Here is a 21,087-nt window from a genome sequence, read left to right on the forward strand (position 1 = left end):
CCCTCCGGACACCCCCTCCCGGACACCCCCCTCCCGGACACCCCCTCCAGGACACCCCCCCCCGGACACCCCCTCCCGAACACCCCCTCCCGGACACCCCCCCTCCCCTCCCGGACCACCCCCCCCCTCCCGGACACCCCCCCCCCGGACACCCCCTCCCCCGGGACACACCCTCCCGGACACCCCCCTCCCGGACACCCCCTCCGGACACCCCCCTCCCGGACACCCCCTCCCGGACACCCCCTCCCGGACACCCCCTCCCGGACACCCCCCTCCTGGACACCCCCTCCTGAAACCCCCCCTCCCGGACACCCCCTCCCGGACACCCCCCTCCCGGACACCCCCTCCAGGACACGCCCTTCCCGGACACCCCCCTCCCAGACCCCCCCCCTCCCATACACCCCCCCTACCAGACACCCCCTCTCGAACACCCCCCTCCCGGACACCCCCTCCCAGACACTCCCCTGCCCGACACCCCCTCTCCCGGACACCCCCTCCGGACACCCCCTCCCGGACACCCCCTCCCGGACACCCCCCCTCCCAAACACCCCCCTCCAAGACACCCCCTCCCAGACACCCCCTCCCGGACACCCCCCCTCTGGACACCCCCTCCCGGACACCCCCTCCCGGACACCCCCTCCCAGACACCCCCCCTCTGGACACCCCCTCCCGGAAACCCCCTCCCGGACACCCCCCTCCCAGACACCCCCTCCGGACACCCCCTCCGGACACCCCCTCCCGGACACCCCCCCTCCCAGACACCCCCCTCCCGGACACCCCCCCCTCCCGGGCACCCCCTCCCGGACACCCCCCTCCCGGACACCCCCCTCCCGGACACCCCCCTCCCAGACACCCCCCCTCCCGGACACCCCCTCCCGGACCGGGCCACCCCTCCCGGACACCCCCCTCCCGGACACCCCCCTCCCGGACACCCCCCCTCCCGGACACCCCCTCCCGGACCGGGCCACCCCTCCCGGACACCCCCCTCCCGGACACACCCTCCCGGACACCCCCTCCCGGACACCCCTCCGGACACCCCCTCCAAGACACCCCCCTCCCGGACCCCCCCTCCCGGACACCCCCTCCCGGACACCCCCCCTCCTGGACACCCCCTCCCGGACACACCCCCTCCCGGACACACCCCCTCCCGGACACCCCCTCCCAGACACCCCCCCCTCCCGGGCACCCCCTCCCGGACACCCCCTCCCGGACACCCCCTCCCGGACACCCCCTCCCAGACACCCCCTCCCGGGCACCCCCTCCCGGACACCCCCCCCTCCCGGGCACCCCCTCCCGGACACCCCCCTCCTGGACACCCCCTCCCAGACACCCCCTCCCGGGCACCCCCTCCCGGACACTCCCTCCGGACACCCCCCTCCGGACACCCCCCTCCCGGACACCCCCCTCCGGACACCCCCTCCGGACACCTCCTCCGGACACCCCCCTCCGGACACCCCCTCCCGGACACCCCCCTCCGGACACCCCCTCCGACACCCCCCCTCCCGGACACCCCCCCTCCGGACACCCCCTCCCGGACACCCCCTCCCGGACACACCCCCTCCCGGACACCCCCTCCCGGACACCCCCTCCCGGACACCCCCCCTCTGGACACCCCCTCCCGGACACCCCCCTCCCGGACACCCCCTCCCGGACACCCCCCTCCCGGACACACCCTCCCGGACACACCCTCCCGGACACACCCCCTCCTGGACACCCCCTCCTGGACACCCCCTCCCGGACACACCCTCCCGGACACACCCCCTCCCGGACACCCCCTCCCGGACACCCCCCTCCCAGACACCCCCTCCGGACACCCCCTCCCGGACACCCCCCTCCCAGACACCCCATCCCGGACACCCCCCTCCGGACACCCCTCCTCCCGGACACCCCCTCCCGGACACCCCCTCCCGGACACCCCCTCCCTGACACCCCCTCCGGACACCCCCTCCCGGACACCCCCTCCCGGACACCCCCTCCCGGACACCCCCTCCCGGACCGGGCCGCCCCTCCCGGCGGCGTCACCTGGAGCTTCTGCACCCGGGAGGCCGTCCGGTCCCACCACAGCCGGAAGAACTCCTGCTCGGCGGCGATGAAGCGCCGGTGCTCCCCCAGCGCCAGCTCCCGCACCACCGTCGTGTACACGCTGGCCGCGTAGACCCGCATGCTCTCCTGCGGGGGCGCCGTCACCAGCCAGCGGACCGTGCCGCCGCCTCCCGCCCGCCCGCCCGCCCTCTGCTCTCCTGGGGCCCACAGCCCGGACACGCCGGGGCCTGGGCCGCAGCCAAGGACACGCTCCCGGCTCGGGAGGACACGCCGTGCCCAGGCAGTGCCCCAGGGCCGGCGCCAGGAGAGGACCTGGGCCCGGGCCTCGCAGGCAGGGGAGGTTGTGTGGAGGGGTCCCTGAGGTCACTGCCTCCCCTCCCGAGGGGGCTCCCAGGGGTGACCGGGCTGCGTCCAGCAGGGTCACCGGGTACAGCGTGCCCAGGGCTGCTGGGCACCAGGCTGGCAAAGAGCACGGGGCAGCGCGTCAGCAGGCTGGAGGTTATTCCTGAGTGACCAGGCCTTCCCTGGCCTGTTTCCTCTTCCGTTAAAGGGGGTGACACGCATGCTCCCCCCAGGCCATCTCCGTTTGCAGGTCTTCACCCCCAGACGCTCCCTGCGTGCCCGGGACCGGACTTCCCCTCGGCCTCGGCCTCCTCCTGCCCGGGCCCTGTGACACGGCCACAGCCTCACGATCGCCCTCCGCAGTGCGGGCCGCACACAGCGTCTCCTGCAGGCCCATCCTCTCCTCCCAAAGCGGAGGCGGCTGCAAACCCCAGGCGGTCAGAGACCTCCCCGCCTTCCTCTGTGCCAATCCGCTCAGCCAGGATTCCCCATGGCCATCGGCACCCAGAGAACGCCAGTGATCAAGGGGTGCGGCCCCCCGATGGGGGCTCCCTCTGGTGGGAGACGGGAAGTCCCAGGCAGGGTGGGAAGACAGACCTCAGTGGTGGCCCACAGGCCTCACCGGGAAGTGACCCACAGGAGCGCCCTGAGGAGGAGGAGACGGGTCCCCCGACATCGGGGAGGGAGCCTCTTGGGCAGAGGGAACCCGGGCAAGTCTGAGACCTGCACCCCTTATGGGAGGGGCATGGGCCAGAGCACCCCCAGACGAGGGCTGACCACACCTGGCTCAGCCACGTCACCTTCCCCGGGCCTGGGCGGCCCTGCCCTGGGGGGAGCCGGCTTCAGAGGCAGGAAGCCATCGGCTCAATGTCAGCCGCCCAGTCACCCACGCCAGAGGCCCCCGGAGGCAGGCGGACCCCTCCAGGGGGGCAGACCCGGGCAGAGGCCCACGCTGGGCGCGGGGAGAGGAGGCCGCCTACCTGCACCGTGTAGAGCCAGCCCACGTCCATGTGGCTGTGCGGCACCACGAACACCCTGATGGGCTCCCGGGCCCGCGGCCCTGCCGACAGCAGTGCCACCAGCTGCGCCAGCAGAGGCAGCCAGCGCGGCAGCCCCATCCTGGGCCTGGTGGGCAGGGCGGTGCGGGGACTTCTCTCCCAGCCGGCAGGCGGCAGGCAGGCCTGGGCAGCAGGCTGGGCAGCTCCCACCCCACCCTCCGCCCAGGGGAGGGAGCAGTGGGCGAGCAGGAGGCTGGCGCCCCGGGGAGGTGGTGCTCGCTCAGCAGCGCCCAGGGATCGGCCCCACCTCCTTTCAGGACATGGCTGTCCGCCTTCTCTGTTTTTCCTTTTTTTTTAAATGTATGAGTATAACTAAATGGACACAAAACTCTGGGTAGGGAGGGTATGTATGGGAGGGGGGCAATGGTAAGATATGTACACATATAATAATGTAATAAATAAATAAATAAAAATAAATAAATATATTTTATTGATTTTTTTACAGAGAGGAAGGAGAGGGATAGAGAGCTAGAAATGTCGAGAGAGAAACATTGATCAGCTGCCTCCTGCACACCCTCCACTGGGGATGTGCCCACAACCAAAGTACATGCTCTTGACCGGAATCAAACCCTGCAGTCTGGAGACCGACGCTCTATCCACTGAGCCACACCGGTTTCGGCTCTCTCTTTTTCTTTTTCTTTTTTAATTTTTATTTTTTTTTTATTTTTTTTTTAAATATATTTTATTGATTTTGTACAGAGAGGAAGGGAGAGAGATAGTCAGAAACATCGATGAGAGAGAGTCATCGATCAGCTGCCTCTTGCACACCCCCTACTGGGGATATGCCCGCAACCAAGGTACATGCCCTTGACCGGAATCGAACCCGGGACCCTTCAGTCCCCAAGCCGACGCTCTATCCATTGAGCCAAACCGGTCTCGGCTCTTTTTTAATTTTTAGAGAGAGGAAGGGAGAGAGAGAGAGAGAGAGAGAGAGAGAGAGAGAGAGAGAGAGAGAGGTATCAATGTGAGAGAGAAAGAAGACTCGTTCCGTTGCCTCCCACACGTGCCTGGATGGGGATGGAACCCACAGCCTGGGTGCATGCCCTGACCGGAAATCACACCCACCACTTCTTGGGGTACAGGACGGTGCCCCAACCAGCTGAGCCACTCAGCCAGGGCCATTGCTGTCCACCAAGAGCTGAATCCCAAGAGCCAGCTCGCCCAGCAGCCTGCCAGATGGCCCTCCGGCCGGGGAGCCCTCCCTCACCCAATGCCCACACGCCTCGCTGTGCCTCTCTCGGGCGCTCTCTCAGCACCCCCACCCGCCGGCATGGACTCCCGGACTCCGCGTTTGTCTCGCAAAACTCAATTCTAAACTCAGCTGGGGAAGTGCCGCCGCCAGGAAGCCCGCCCTGATAGCCTCTCCCTCCGGGGAATCCCGGTCTGGGCCGGGATAGGGGCCGGCACTCCACTGTGAGGAGGAACCTGGCCGAGATCAGCAAGACCGTCCTGGCAGCCAGGACCGGCTCGGGGTGCGTGAGGGCGACCCTGGCAAGTCACGTAAGCCCTCTGACTCCCCCGCATCAGAAACGGGTGGCGGCAGAGGGCTGTGACTCAGTGCCACGCACTGGGTGCCGCTGCAGTGCCGCCGGGGCCATCTCTGTGCCCCAGAGGGGGGGTCTGTCTTGGGGGGACACCTGGAGCCACGTGCCCACTGCCCGCTGTCTTGTCTTGTCATTTCCTCGGCAAAGACACCGAGAACAGCACTGTCCTCCAGCCAGGCGGTCCCTCTGCTCCACCGCCGCCCGGAGGTCTTTCCCTGGGGGCAGCCAGGACGTGCCCAGCACCCGCGCCCACATCCCGCCAGGCCACACCGCGCCCCTTCCAGGCTGGCCCGGAGCACCCCTCCCTCCCCCACGGCCGAGCAGCGGGCATTCAGGGCCCTCAGAGCAGCCACTGGCCGTTGAGCCACTGGGTGTATCTGACACGAATGTGTCTCCTGCGATGGCCGTGCAACACCCGGGAGCATTTCACAGGACAGGACAGACGCCCTCCCACGGGGGGACAGCCACGGAGGCTCTGGGCCGGTGACTGGGTCCGAGCAGCCGCTGTCCAGAGGAAGGCGATGGGCACGGCGCCCCCGGGCAGGCACTCGCCAGAGGGAGGCTGCCGAAGAGCGTGACGCTGGCTGATCTGAGGGAGGAACAGCGTGCCCTTTCCGGGGGAGCCAGCAGGATGGGCGCACCTGCCCCGTTCTCCCGGACCCTGTGACAGCAGCACTCCGTCCCCGAGCGAGGGACAGGCCCGGGGGCTGCCGCTGCCCTGCCGCGCCCGAGCGCACCGGTGCCCACGCCCGGGGGACCCGCATGGACGGCATCGCCTGCCCCCGCCCTGCCATGGCCGCGGGCCCGCCCTCCAGCAGCCGCCCTCAGCTGCGCTTCAGGCCTTCGGGGTCAGGCTCAGGCCTGGACCAGGGGCTTCCAGAAAAGCCGTGTCTGTCGTTATATTTGTTAAATGCGGTCCATATGCACAACGGAATACAACTCAGCCGTAAGGAAGGATGGAATACTGCCATTTGCAACACCACGGACAGATCTTGAGAACATGAAGCTGAGGGAAATAAGCCCGTCAGAAAAAAGCTAAGAACCGTGACCTCACTCCTGGGTGGGATATGAAATGGAACTCGTGAACACACAGCAGACACACAGCAGTGTGGTGGCTGCCGGAGGGGAGGGGTGGGGGAAGGGGGGCCCACTGTATGGTGCTGGGAGATGTGACTCTGGGTGGTGGGCACACGGTGCGATATACACATCTTGTCACAGAGAACCCCAAATGTCAACAAATGTCACCCTGATATTTTAATGTTTTTTAAAGAAGAAATACACTTGACACTACTTCAGGGGGAAAGCGAGTTTCAGAGCTTTCGTTCTTGGGCAGCCCCAGGACAGAGGGCCGCAACGGGGGTGTGGAACTACCTCTGGGAGCCGAGTCCGAAGGTGAGGTGCCCGCAAGGCCATGCCCCCTCCACAGGCTCACCAATGCCAGCCTTGGTGGCTCCTGCCATCCCTGGGGTTCCTTGGCTTAGCTCCTCGCTCGCACTCACTTCCACCTCCACCGTCTCTGGCCACCGGCCTCTCTGCCTCTTCTCAGAGGGACGTCGATCTTGGCGGGTTAAGGCCCCGCCCACTCCAGCACAACCTCATCTTAGCGGGATTACTTCTGCCAAGATCCCATTCCAGAGAAGGTCTGGTCACAGGCATGGGGTTAAGCCTACAACACAGCAGCTCACTGCACCCCAGACAGTAGGCTGTGTCTCTGTGGGCAGACACACGGAGAGATTTCCAAGCATCAGAGTGTTCGGGGAAACACCTGAGTAGATGGGGCTCAGGGGTTATGGTCACTGAGCACATTGTGGTGTTCGTGGTGACTCCCGGTGGCTAGTGACCCAAAGGTCTGTCCACAGTATGAGGAGGCAGAGAAGGGTGCGCTCCCAGTGTGGCGAGACCATGCCAGCACCAGCTGGGAGGTCTTACAAGGCCAGGCCCCACCCAGACCAAATAAGCCAGCCACCAATGGGGTGAGCCCAGCAGTGTGTGTGTGTGTGTGTGTGTGTGTGTGTGTGTGTGTGTATTTTATTGATTTTTCACAGAGAGGAAGGGAGAGGGAAAGAGAGCTAGAAACATCCATGAGAAACATCGATCAGCGGCCTCCTACACACCCCCTACTGGGGATGTGCCTGCAACCAAGGTGCATGCCCTTGACTGGAATTGAACCTGGGACCCTTCAGTCCACAGGCCAATGGTGATGGGAGCCTCTACTGCCTCCACGGCAGCACTAAGGATGCCAGAGGGTTACCGGACTGCGAGAGGGCGAGGGCACCACCCACACACACACAAGTGCCTGAATCTCGTGCACAGGGCCTCTAGTTTAATATATTAATACTGGGAGGGTGGGGGGGATTGGTAACCTGGTCACAAGAGGGATTCCCTCTAGGAGAGGAAGGGCTGGATTAAGAGAGCAGAATTTCTGAGGGTGTTAGTATGGTTTTACTTCCTGATCTGGTTACACGTGAATTTCCTTCCAAGTTATGCATTGTTATAGTTTATACTAGTGTGTAACACACTTCCTAAATATCCTATCACATGTATTGCCTATATAAACATATATGACACATGTAACATCCCTGCGTATCCACACAAACTCTGCTGGAATGTCACGTACCAGAGATGCTGCCTGACCATCCTACATAAAACAGCCCACCTTCCATGTTGCCTTCTGCTTTTTCCTAAACTCACTGCTGACGCAGACAATACCTTTCTTCCTGCCGCCCATGGCCAGGCGCTGTTCTCTTCCAAACACCAGGTCCAAGTGCAGCAGCACGGGGCCTGCTCCCTGATGGGGGGCTGCTCCCTGATGGGGGGCCTGCTCCCTGATGGGGGGCCTGCTCCCTGATGGAGCCGCGCCTCTGGGCACTGTTTTCGAGCTGATGCAGAGACCAGCACCGGGGACACCACACTATCATTGTGGGTTACAGACGGTCTCACCTACTAGCCCATCTCCCGGAAATTCCTCGTGTTCAGGGGACTGTGGGCTGGCACACGGTCCCGGTGAGTGACTGAATGACCTCCTGATGGTAGGGGCCCCTCCCGGCTCTGCCTCCTCCTCTCCTGCTAGTCTCTGCGGCTCAAACCTGCCTCTGGGCAGCACCAGCCTATGAACACATTCCTAAATCAGGAGCAACTGACCTCTTTGAGCAATTGACAATGACAGACAGTGAGAAATTTTCATTTTGAAGTAAATTTATTTACCTCACCTTTTCTGGCCAACTCAGTGGCTTTGGTCACCTGTACAAAGATTCTAAAAATTGGTTTTCCAGGCAAATGAGCTTCCTCATAACAAGCGTGAGCTCTGACCTCAAGCCCGGCAGAATCTGCGCCGATGGCCTCGGTGGACATGGTCTGAGCCTGGGAGGTGCCTGGTGCTCTCAGCCTGAGGCCCACCGTGGCCCCAGCTCCTCCAGACAGCGTGTGCGTTTGTGGCTGAGGAGCCTGTGAATGCACGGCTGCATCATATAAAAAAGTCACCAAATACGTGTGGTGACGAGAACCAGTCCCCTCCCCTAGGTTACTCACCAGACGGTTACATGATGTACACCAATTAACGTGCCACAGAAAAATTACATTTCTGGGGGGGGGGGGGGGGGAGGGAAAGAAAGAAAAAGAGACAGGACACAGCCCTCCTGCTTTGATCTGCCGGACTGCGTAGTCCCAAAATTCACGCACCACCCCTCTCCATGCTAGCTGTCCGCTGGGCGGCTCCGTCTTTTCCAGGGAGGAGGCGCGCACCCTCCATCCGGATGTGGGTTCCTGCTCCAGCAGCTGCAGCCAAGGTGTGTCTTCTCTCGTGCAGAACGCTGACCTCAAGTCTCTCTCGTGGCTCCCCAAATTCCAGGAAGCATAAAAAGCAGCAGAGCACAAGCGTGTGTACTTACAAACTTTAAAAATACAACAGTCACAGTAACGAACATGACCACACAGCAGCTGACAATCTAGGCCCCATTTTTCATGGAAGAGCATTTAATAAAAAGTAAAATGAGCCGAGGCCGTTTTGGCTCAGTGGATAGAGCGTCGGTCTGCGGACTGAAAGGTCCCAGGTTCGATTCCTGTCAAGGGCATGTACCTTGGTTGCGGGCACATTCCCAGTGGGGGGGGTGCAAGAGGCAGCTGATCGACGTTTCTCTCTCATCAAGGTTTCTGGCTCCCTGTCCTCTCTAAACAATCAATAATATGTATTTTTTAAAAATAATAAATAAAATGATGCCTACGCTGTCTTTTCCAAACCGCACGCACCACGTAATCCTACTGCACGTGTGACAACGTGACAATGAAGACATCTACCAGAAGGGTCTGGAGCGCCTTCACCAGGATGAAAACGCAGACAGAAAACCAGGGGCAGGGAGGAGAAAGCCTAGTGGCCTCAGCCTCTCCACGGGGGCAGTCCTCCTCACCGGCCGGGCCCATCAGCGGATAACCTAGAGCACAAGCGGGAAAATGTATCGTCACCACCCAATCACCCAGCCACCTCGCAGAATGCTACCCTGTCCGCAGGTCACCCGAAACACTCCGATTCATCAGAGCCGTTAGTTACAAGTTCCCATCCGACTTCAGTTTCCCACTTAGGATTGCAATCATAGCTCATAAAACAATAAAGAAAAGAAATTGGATTAAAAATATTCAACAATAGCCGAAACCAGTTTGGCTCAGTGGATAGAGCGTCAGCCTGCGTACTGAAGGGTCCCAGGTTCGATTCCTGTCAAGGGCATGTACCTTGGTTGTGGGCACATCCCCAGTAGGGGGTGTGCAGGAAGCAGTTGATAGATGTTTCTCTCTCATTGAAGTTTCTAACTTTCTATCCCTCTCCCTTCCTCTCTGTAAAGAATCGATAAAAATATATTTTAAGATATTCAACAATAAAGAATTATTTAGCCCTAATCGGTGTGGCTCAGTGGAGACAGAGCGTCGGCCTGCAGACTGAAAGGGCATGTACCTTGGTTGTGGGCACATCCCCAGTAGGGGGTGTGCAGGAGGCAGTCTACGGCCATACCACCCTGAACGCGCCCGATCTCGTCTGATGGATGTTTCTCTCTATCCCTCTTCCTTCCTCTGTAAAAATCAATAATATATATATTTTTTAAAAAGTTTTACATGTTAAATTAAAAAAAATTATTTAAAAACAAAACTGGTGAGTACCGTGCCTCCAGCCTTGTGGCTCCCCCAGCGGCGCCCCCCGGCGGCGGTTCTCGCCACAGCACCAGGGCCAGGCCGGTTTGCCTCCAGCCGCGGAGACCTCTCATCTCGCTCGGCTGCGGGAAATCGGGACGGTGACCTAGGTCTGCACCCTAGTGACTGGGCTGGTCCACATTCTGCAAATACACCCTGTAAGTGTATGGCTGTTTCACAGACCAACCAGTTTCCCTCTAATTAGCAACGTTAAAAGTTAAGAGTAAAATCTCAGCAGTCGCTGAAACCGGTTTGGCTCAGTGGATAGAGCGTCGTCCTGCGGACTGAAAGATCCCGGGTTCGATTCCCGTCAAGGGCATGTACCTTGGTTGCGGCCCATCCCCAGTAGGGGGTGTGCAGGAGGCAGCTGATCGATGATTCTCATCGATGTTTCTAACTCTCTATCCCTTTCTCTCCCTCTCTGTAAAAAAATCAATAAGAGCCGATACCAGTTTGGCTCAATGGATAGAGCGTCGGCTTGGGGACCAAAGGGTCCCGGGTTCGATTCCGGTCAAGGGCATGTACCTTGGTTGCGGGCAGATCCCCAGTAGGGGGTGTGCAAAAGTTTCTAACTCTCTCTCTCTCTCCCTTCCTCTCTGTACAAAATCAATAAAATATATTTTTTAAAAAAAAACCTCAGCAGTCTCAGCCTCCGCGTACCCACAGCCGCTCCCGCCCCCACCTCCGTCCCCCAGGGCCGAAGCCCGTCGGTGCGGGGCGTCACCGTCCCTCCAGCACCAGCTCCGCGCCCTTCAGCAACCCTCGCGGCCGTCGATCTGCTGGTGGATCTCCACGATGCGCTGGCCCATCAGCGCGGCCTCCGCCGCCTTCCGCTCCACCTGCGCGCACAGCCTCACCACCCGCTGCTCCGCCTCGGCGCCGGGGCCGCGCGCCGGGCCCGGGGCGCGCTGCCCCGAGGCCTCCGCCTCGCCGTGGACGGCGTCCAGCAGGCTCTCCATCTCCCGCAGCCGCCGGCGCGCCCGCAGGTGCGCGCGCACGTGCTCGCGCTCCAGCGCGCTGACGTCACGGCGGGCGGCGGCGGGCGCGGGGCCGCGGACCCTCTCCCCGTCCGGCTCGGGCTCCTGCGCCTCGTCCGCGTCCACGGGCCGCATCGCGCCGCCCGGTCACCGCCCCCGGGAGGCCGGCCGGCAGACGGCGAGCGCCGGGCGCGGGGCCAAGCTCTGCCCAGCCGCCACCCTGACGAGCAACAGGTCCTTTCAACTTCCGCAGCTGAGACGGCGTCCAAAATGGCCTCCCCGCCGTCCGCCGGGGCGCTGCTGGCGTGCGGCCTTTTACGACGCGCCGGAGCTACCTTACGGCCACGCCGCCGTGGGAACTCGCGCACCTGCGCTGGCGCGTGCACGCTCCCGCCCTCCCGTTGCGATCGGGCTTCCCGAGGTTTGGGCTCCGGTTCCTGTTCTCACGCGTCTGAATTTTAACGTGGGCTTCTCTGCATTGGAGTAATGCAACAGCTCAGTAGGGCGCTTACGACGTACTGGTCTAGGTACTTAATGTTCTAGTTCAAAAATAAGCCCATTAAGTTGGCACCGTTTGAGGGGTTTTTTTAAAATATATTTTATTAATTTTTTAAAAAGGAAGAGAGAAGGATAGAGAGCCAGAAACACTGATGAGAGAGAAGCATCGATCAGCTGCCTCCTGCACACTCCCCACCAGAGATGTGCCCGAAACCTAGGTACATGCCCTTGACCTGAATCGAACCCAGAACCCCTGAGACCGCAGGTCGACGTTCTATCCACTGAGCCAAACCGGCCAGGGCCCGTTTGAATGTTTTAATGCACCCAGCAAGGAGGTGGCTCACCCAAGGTGGATGTCAGCTAGGCCCAGGCCGCCATGGGGCAGAGGCTGTTCCCCGAGGCTAGTAGAGAACTGCCACATCCCAGTGCTGATGCTAATGGCCCTGTCCTCTTCGCACCGCCATAGTCCACGGCGCGGGTCTTACTCTGCCCTGGGCTATGGGTAGATCTGCATCTCGCTTTCCGGGACTTTGCGTTGGCCTGGTTCAGCCGTTTCCTCAGCCCCACATGGCACCGAGTGTGCCCTTGAGGAGGATACTGAAGTAATCTGTTCCTCACTGTGCTGTCCAAGCACCTCTACACGACGACAGACCCCGGGGCAAGAGTTAGCCCTCCGGTTCCTCACAGCCCTCATCGAGGGTGGCACACCGAGGGCTCAGTAAATGTTGCTTTAACATTATTTCCCAATAAGTGTTTTCATAAGCTATTTCTACTGTATGTTGTCATTGGGGGTAGATAAGGTACATTTCTAGGGGGTTCACTCTCTGTCCGGCTAGCAGATAATACGTGGGAGACCCTCTTTGTTGGTGGGCCAGCGTCACTCTCAGCTTCTGTCGCCCACTCTGCGCCTTGCACATAGTGAGTGCCCTCCGTATGCAAAGCAAGCAGCAGCATGTCAAATCGTTCTCATCCGTGTCATCGCTCTGACAGCCCTTTGCTCTTCGCCAAAGGAAAGTCTGCTTACTTTCTTTGTCCCCTTCTCTCTGCTCTGTCTGAACCACAGCCCTGGGTCCTTAGTAGGGCTAATAGGGACCGTCTCCATGGAGACTGCAGGAAAGCCCAGGCGTGGAGGAGTCCAGCCTCTGCTGTTACATGTAAAGAAACATGCTTTAAGGGGCAAATGATAACATGAGTAAATAGTAGTCAAAACAGCATGGAACTGGCACAAAAGCATACAGATCAATGGAACAGAATAGAGCGCCTGGAAACAAACCCGGCCTGTACTGTCAATCAATGTTCGACAAAGGAGGCAAAAACATTCAACAGAGTAAAGTCAGGCTCTTCAGTAAATGGTGCTGGGGAAATGGGACAAACACATGGGAAAAATGAGACTAGACCACCTTCTTACACCATAAATAAGAATAAACCAAAAATTGGTTAAAGGTGCCCTGGCACGTCTGCTCAGGCTTTAGGCCATTGGCCCATGGACCAACAGGTCGTGGGCAAAATTCCCCTCAGGGCATGGCCGTGGGTTGAAGGTTTGATCCCCAGTCCTGGTCAGGGCGTTTGCAGGAGGCAGCCAATTGATGTTTCTCACATTGATGGTTCTTTCTCGCTCTGTCACTCTCTAAAAGTCAATGGAAAAAAATATATTCTCAGGTGTGGATTAACAAAATAATGGATTCAAGACTTAAATGTTGGATTCAAAACCATAAAACCCTTAAAGAAAATAGAGGCAATCCACCCTGGCTGGTTTGGCTCAGTGGATGGAGAATCAGCCTGCAGACTGAAGGACTGAAGGGTCCTGGGTTTGATTCCGGTCAAGGGCATGTTCCTTGGTTTCAGGTACAGTCCCGGTGGGGGGAGTGTTGCAGGAGGCAGCTGGTGGATGTTTCCCTCTCTGTCGATGTTTCTAATTCTCTGTCCCTCTCCCTTTCTCTCTTTAAAAAATCAATAAACTATATTTTTAAAAATTCAATTAAAAAATGGGCAAAGAGCCCTAGCTGGTTTAGCTCAGTGGATTGAGCATCAGCTTGTGGACTGGAGAGTCCCGAGTTCAATTCCAGTCAAGTGCACATGCCCAAGTTGTAGGCTTGATCCCCAGCAGGGGGTATGCAGAAGGCAGCTGATCACTGATTCTCTCCCATCATTGATGTTTCTCTCTCTCTCTCTTTCCCTCTCTCTCTCTCTCTCTCTCTCTCTCTCTCTCTCTCTCTCTCTCTCCCCAGCAGGGGGTATGCAGAAGGCAGCTGATCACTGATTCTCTCCCATCATTGACCTCTCTCTCTCTCTCTCTCTCTCTCTCTCTCTCTCTCTCTCTCTCTCTCTCTCTTTCTTCTTCTTCTTCTTCTTCTTCTTCTTCTTCTTCTTCTTCTTCTTCTTCTTCTCTAAAATAAATTTTTAAAAAACTTAAAGATGGGCAAAGAACCTGAACAAATACTTCTCCAAAGAGAACATACAGAAGGCCAATAGACATATGAAAAGATGCTCAACATCACTAATCACCAGAGAGATGCACATTGGAACTATGAGCTATCACCTCACGTCTCTCACAATGGCTGTCATCAATAAAGCAACAAACAAGCGTTGGCGGGGATGCAGAGAAAAGGGAATCCTCCTGTACTCTTGATGGGAACACAGACTGGTGCAGCTGCTGTTGAAAGCAGTGTGTACGGAAAGACTATGTGCAGCCCTGTGTTCATTGCAGCGTTATTTACAATAGCCAAAGCTTGGAAGCAGATAAAAACGTGGTGGTACATTTACAAAATGGAATACTACTCAGCTATAAAACAGCTGTGACAGCCTGCATGGACTGGAGAGCACTACGCTAAGTGAAATAAGCCAGTCAGAGAAAGACAGGTATCTTAGGATTTCACTCATATGTGGCATCTAATGAACAAACTGAATAAGCAAAATAAAGACAGACTCAGAGAGAGCAGGCTGGCAGCCGTTGGGTGGGGCTGGGGGAGTGTGTGGGGGATGAGGGTGGAGGGATTGAGCAAAAACAAGAAAAAATCATGGACATGGGCAACAGAGTGGTGATTGATGAGGGAAGTAGGAGCAGGGGAAGGTGAGAGGGGGAGGGGGAGGGGATGGGGAGCCGAATGGTGATGGAAGGAGACGTGATGGGGTGGTGAACACACAGTGTACAGGTGATGTGTCGTGGAATTGTGGACCTGAAACCTCTGTAACGTTGTTAACCAGTGTCACCCAATAAACTCAATAAAAAGGAGAAACCAAAACAAACAGGAGTTTGGGAATAATAGAATGGAGGATTCTGCGAGTCAGGGACAGAAAGTTTGAAGGATGTAAATCGGAGACAGGAACTACAGAACGTTATGGGTCAGAAGAGGGGGCTGGTCAGGGAGAGGCCCTCATTTTGGACAGCAGCTGGATGAAGCAAGCCCTGATAGATGTCCCTGCATCCGGCCAGTGTTACCAGGCGACAAATCCCCCCTATCTCAGGAAGGGGATGGGAACTCGGCGCCATGCTTATCCACTGCCCGGATAAGACCGCTAAGGTTTTTCCTCGTTGGTGCTGTGTTCACCAGAGGCTGGCAGGGAGCTACTCTCATCCAAGGAACATCCACCCATTGAATGTAGCTGTGCCAGAGGGAAGAGAGCTCTGGAGGGTCTCTCGTGGGAGGTTCTGGCTTGGATGTGACTGACTCTTCTAACTCATTGACCAGAATTAGCCACACACGACTGCCGCCACCGCCACTGCCACCGCCACTGCTGCCACCGCCACTGCTGCCACGACTGCCACCGCCGCTGCCACTGCTGCCACCGCCGCCACTGCGACTGCTGCCACCGCTGCCACCGCCGCCACTGCCACCGCCACTGCTGCCACGACTGCCACCGCCGCCGCCACTGCCACCGCCGCCACCGCCACTGCCACTGCCACCGCTGCCACCGCCGCCGCCACTGCTGCCACGACTGCCACCGCCACTGCCACCGCCACCGCTGTCACCGCCACTGCCACCGCCACTGCCACCGCCACTGCTGCCACCGCCACTGCCACCGCCGCCGCCACTGCCACCGCCACTGCCGCCGCCGCCACCGCCACCGCCACCGCCACCGCCACTGCTTACCACCGCCGCCGCCACCACTACCACCACCGCCGCTGCCGCCGCTGCCGCCACTGCCACCACCACCACGGCCACCTGGGAGCTAGCGAGTGCTACCAGCCAGTGCCTGGGCGGTGGAGAATTTGAACAGAATTAATAGCCCTAGAGCAGTTTCCTCCAGATTAGCCAAAGCCCTAACAACTGAGCAAACAGGCAGGACGCCTTTAACCAATTTTTGGTTTATTCTTATTTATAGTGTAAGAAGGTGGTCTAGTCTCATTTTTTTTCCATGTGTTTGTCCCATTTCCCCAGCACCGTTTATTGAAGAGCCTATCTTTACGCCATTGTATGTTTTTGCCTCCTTTGTCGAACATTGATTGACAGTACCGGCCTGGGTTTGTTTCCAGGCACTCTATTCTGTTCCATTGATCTGTATGCTTTTGTGCCAGTTCCATGCTGTTCTGACTACTATTTACTCATGTTATGCTGGAATGAACCTGACACAAGCCAGTGTCTACTCAAGGTCACAGAGAGCAGGTAGCAGGTGCCGGGAGCCAGGACTCCCATGTCCCCGCTGTTCCCAGCAGCCTGGATCCTGAGGTCTCTGGGAAGGTGAACATCGCAGACTGTCCTGCAATCCGGCCTTTGTTAGCGCCCCTCCCCCGCCGAGTGTTGGCTGTGTCCTTGGCTGTCTCCAGTCCTCCCATAATGCCCACGAGATTCAAACTTTTCTTCCCCAGGGTCACCTCTGCTGAAGAAGCATCTGGATGCAGAAGCCTCTGTGGTACTACTTTGGGGACTGTCTCCCAGCCCCTTCCTGGCCAAGTGCGGGACTGGGGAGCTTAAACATCCCGCATGCTCTACTCCCTGCTCATCGGAGCGTTACCTAATCCTATAGGCTTCCCCAGCTCTTAGGGATCTTTCTATTGTAGAAGAGCACTCTGCTATATGACACTTGTCACACCTAGCTACCCCAGCAGACAGGTCCCAGCCTCAGGACCCTGTCCCAGAATCCCCAACGGCCCTCTGCTCAGCTGTCCATGGCCTGAACTCCGCAGGGCTCCCAGGAAAGGGATGGAGAACTTGGAGCTCATGAGGGACGTATGGCTCTGCCATGAAAAGCTCCCAGCAACCCTAGCTGGTCTCAACTGAGCCTCTCAGAATGGTTCACCAGATATTTTGGTTAGAAAATGCAAGATTCAATCGATCCTAAAATTCCTGGCAAGCCAGGACAGACTTAAGGAGCTGGGGAAATCTGAATTGGCAGCTGCTTTGCAATTGTGACTAAAATCACAAGGAAGAGGAACTAAGGAGTTACTGAAAAGAATTTAAGACAATGGTTCTCAAACTGGTGCAAGAATCACCTCTGATACTTACCCTGTTTCCCCGAAAATAAGACAGTGTCTTATATTAATTTTTGCTCCCAAAGATGCACTATTTTAAGGGGATTTCTTATTTTTCCATAAAGAAGAATACGGTACACATTTATTGTTAAATGAAAATAAAGGAAATTTATTACCTGTATACGGTACGATAGTACAGTAGTTGTCAGCACAAACCAGACAAACTGAGAATCCTACAGTATCAAGAATTTACTCATTTATTCAATGACAATTATGTCATCATCTTCTGGAACATCATCATAACAATCCAATTCCTGAATTTCCTGGTGAATTTCTTGTGACTCAATTTCTTTCAGAATCAGTGGACCAAATCTCTCATGTTTAGCAATAGCACTGTCTTTAAGTGAGTACTTCTTGTCAAGGTAGTCTGCTCGCAGTGCATTTGCAATGCAACTGTCAGTGATTTTCTCCCATGAATTCTTCACCCAAGTCAGAACTTCTTGCAGTTTAGGTTTCACTAAGTTTCCACGCTGATTTCTCTCCATTCTATTTTCAATGTAGTCATTAATTTCCATGCGCAAATTGTCTTTGAATGGCTTGTTTATTGCAATATCAAGGGTCTGGAGATAGGCCGTCATTCCTGAGGGAATCATTATCTGATCTATTTTTCTTTCTCGAAGAAATGTCTTCATGTCTTTAGCGCAGTGAGTGCTGGCTGCATCCCAGACTAGCAGACCTCTTTGGCTCCCTCGCATAACAAGTGGCAGCATTAAATCGACCCACTTTCTTAAAACTGCTTGTGTGGCCTAGGCTTTTTCAGTTTCAAGAATAAAAACGCCCAAAACACGTTCAAACTTTTCCTTCTTGCCCTTAGAAAATGATTAAAGGTGGGATTTTAGTGCCATCCAGATGAACTGCCAAAATACAGGAAACGCTTGCACTTTCGTAAGCAGTGGAGGGAATGTACACTAAGGAGGCACCCCGCTGTTCAATTGTTGTTTGAGATGATTGGCCCATAAACACTGCAGATTCATCCATAGCAATCATGCTGGAAAGATTATATTTAGAGAAGTCAGCATCATCAATAAAGGACTTGAATGCAAGTGCTCGCTTAATAACTTGAGTATCTTCCAACCTAAACAATGTTGTAGATCTTCTTAAAGACAGTTCACTTCACTGAAGGAAATAATCCAGCCAGTGTTGTGATGCTTTGAAGTCTTCCGGGGCTATGTCAAACTGTGGTGCCATTGCAAGGGCAAATTCTTGAATCTGAACCCTATTCACAACCAAAGCCTTTGCTCTCCTGTCAACAACCCATTCACAGATCAGGTATTCCAGCTCGGAAAATAATGGTTGCCGACATGATCCACACTTGTGCTTTTTAGCATTTCCCTTGTCCACTTGTTCAATTAGGTTACCATACTCTGCTCGCCATTTTCGGACCAATCAGATACTCAACATCTTCTCTTTGCAGAAAGCAGTAAGATTTTGGCCCCAAGAGTCTTCACAATTCCTTTCTTGTACTCCACGGAGTAGCTTTTTCTTTTTGCGCTCATTTCTAGGGGTAAAAAAAAAGGAATTGGGGTATCAAGGTGGGGGGAGGGGGATCACTTAAAATGACACAGGGGGGATCAGAAGGGGAAATCAAAATGGCACAGGAGAATCAGAGGGGGGATTACCATTTTAGTAACCCCTTTTGATCCTCCTGTGTCATTTTGATTGCCCCCTCCCATCCTCCTGTGTCATTTTAAGTGATCCCCTCCCCCCACCCCTGTGCCACTGAACACCTTCACCAGACATCCTCCCTACCCCTTTATCAGATATTTACCCCCTGGGGCCTGCCTGGGGACTGTCACTGGGCTTGCTGGGGCCTGGATCCGGGCTGGAGCAGGGTCAGTCATCATGAGGGCGGCCGCGAGCAACAGGTAGTGTCAGAGACAGACCAGCACTACCACCTTCGCCGCGTCCCCACTGCTCTAATCCTTCTGTTCTTCTACACGCATCTGTAGTCTCCTCCTCTCTCCCGCCCCACGCTCACCGTTCACTCCGACCTCCGCTCCGCCTCCATACAGCAGTGACGTCAGGACTCCGCGTACCGTCACTGGTTGCTAGATGCCAGTAGGGGCGGCCCTAGCGACCAGTTTACAGTAAATTAATTTTCATTCTGAGACAGAGCCTGGGGGGGCCTTATTTTCGGGGGGATGCCTTATATTTCACTCAGAAGGAAACCTGTAAGTAGGTCTTATTTTCGGAGGATGTTTTATTTTTTTGGGAAACACGGTATACCTTCTAGTACAAGGAACATGTGCAGCCATTTAAAAAAGGTAGACCTAGATGTTTAGAGCTAAGATTTTCAAATTATGGTTTAGGTAGAAAAAAGCAACACACTAAGGACCCTCACAGGTTATATATGTTACCATGTAGGTAAAAAAAAAAGTTTGGGTTACTTTTTTCCCATATTTGGAAGGACATATAAGATGCTGGGAAATGACTGTCTTCTCAGAGAAACTGGGAAACGGGGGTTGGGGTCATGGGGTGTGTGTGTGAAGATCACTTGCACCTTTTGAACAGTGTGCCTTTTGTAGTACCTATTTTATTTTTTTTAAATATATTTTGATTTTTCACAGAGAGGAAGGGAGAGGGATAGAGTCAGAAACATTGACGATAGAAAAACAAAGATCAGCTGCCTCTTGCACACCCCCCCACTGGGGATGTTCCCGCAACCAAGGTACGTGCCCTTGACCAGAATCGAACCCGGGACCTCTCAGTCCTCGGTCTATTTTATTTTATTTATTTCCTCAGTCTATTTTATTTTTTTAACCCTTCAGTCCACAGGTTGACAGCTCTATCCACTGAGCCAAACCAGCCAGGGCTATAGCACCTTTTTTTTTTTTTTTTTAATATATTTTATTGATTTTTTACAGAGAAGAAGGGAGAGGGATAGAGTTTGAAACATCAGTGAGAGAAACATCGATCAGCTGCCTCTTGCATACCTCCTACTGGCGATGTGCTCGCAACCAAGGTACATGCCCATGACCAGAATCGAACTTGGGACCCTTCAGTCCGCAGGCTGACGCTCTATCGGGAGCCAAACCAGCCAGGGTTGTAGCAACTATTTTTAAAATCAATTACCAAATGCAATGTGGTACCTTAAATGGAAAAAGGACTTTGGTGGAAAACTGGTGAGATCAGAATAGTCTGTAGTTCATGTACCAGGATGAATTCTCCTTTAACAAACGTACCAAATGCAGCTTGGGTACTGGTGGTTTCCTGCTTCATAATCCCGTCCTTCCCATGTCTCCCCACTAGAGTGTGCTCAGAAAACTCCGAACCTCCGGCATCTCCTCACTGCTCCGTGCCTGTATGTTCCGCATTCTCCTCTGGTATACTCACTCTTTAAGGCCAAGTTCACTGCTTCTGTGCTCGGAATGCTCTCGACTCTCCCCTCAGTGCTCTCAGACATGGCAAAGTATTGTGTTACATTGACCCCTGGTTCCCCGGAAGCACTAATGCAGCTTAGGGTGCAGAAAGGTCTGGATTAACACCTGTGAAGGGAGGCCTGGGCAGAGGGAGAAGCGGGCTGTGATGAGGGCCTAACAGCCTCAGGGACCCACAGGGCGTGGAAGCCAACGTGCCCTTCCTAGTTGCCCCAAGTAGCAGTGAAAGGGAAATGGCCTTGGGCCCCAGCCCCTTAGCCTGGAGACGGGCACCTGCAAAAGGGGGCCTGACCTTGGCTAAGGCAGCTCAGAGGGGACCAGCTGGGGCCATGGGCAGCGGCACTTCCAGCAGGAAGTCCTTCCTTCTGAAGGGCGGCCTCCCATCTCACCGCCTCACCCCTTACTCCTAGGACTCAGATTTGTCTCCGACTCCCAAGTGGCGCCTGGACCACAGTGCGAGGAGCCTTTCCTCTCAGCTCCCGCGCAGCACGCAGGGCTAAATGTTCCTGCTGGCGGTTACTCAGAGGATCACAACCCTCAGCGATTCGTTTTCCATTCGGCAGCGACGCCAAGGAGAAAGACTCATTCTAAAGGCAGGCCGTG

At 56.4% G+C, this 21,087-nt stretch overlaps 2 protein-coding genes across 2 annotated transcripts in view; both read right to left on the bottom strand.

The window, feature by feature from the left end:
- MAN2B2 (mannosidase alpha class 2B member 2) overlaps positions 1 to 3,503 on the bottom strand; it is a 34,133-nt gene extending 30,630 nt beyond the window's left edge. The window contains exons 1-2 of the mRNA XM_045572204.1: positions 3,366 to 3,503; positions 2,023 to 2,169 (exon numbers count right to left, since the gene is read on the bottom strand). Coding sequence (XP_045428160.1) covers positions 2,023 to 2,169; positions 3,366 to 3,503 — 285 coding nt within the window. The remainder of the gene's footprint in view (positions 1 to 2,022; positions 2,170 to 3,365) is intronic.
- Positions 3,504 to 9,198: 5,695 nt separating this feature from the next.
- On the bottom strand, positions 9,199 to 11,429 carry LOC118709080 (putative MORF4 family-associated protein 1-like protein UPP). Its single transcript, XM_036420886.2, has 2 exons — positions 10,901 to 11,429; positions 9,199 to 9,414 (listed from the first exon to the last, which is right to left on the bottom strand). Exon 1 carries the CDS (start codon positions 11,272 to 11,274, stop codon positions 10,915 to 10,917), a length of 360 nt encoding a protein of 119 aa, XP_036276779.1. The 5' UTR covers positions 11,275 to 11,429; the 3' UTR covers positions 9,199 to 9,414; positions 10,901 to 10,914.
- Between the last annotated feature and the right edge of the window lie 9,658 nt (positions 11,430 to 21,087).

The sequence above is a fragment of the Pipistrellus kuhlii genome, unplaced genomic scaffold (assembly GCF_014108245.1).
Source record: "Pipistrellus kuhlii isolate mPipKuh1 unplaced genomic scaffold, mPipKuh1.p scaffold_m20_p_1, whole genome shotgun sequence".
NCBI lineage: Eukaryota > Metazoa > Chordata > Mammalia > Chiroptera > Vespertilionidae > Pipistrellus > Pipistrellus kuhlii.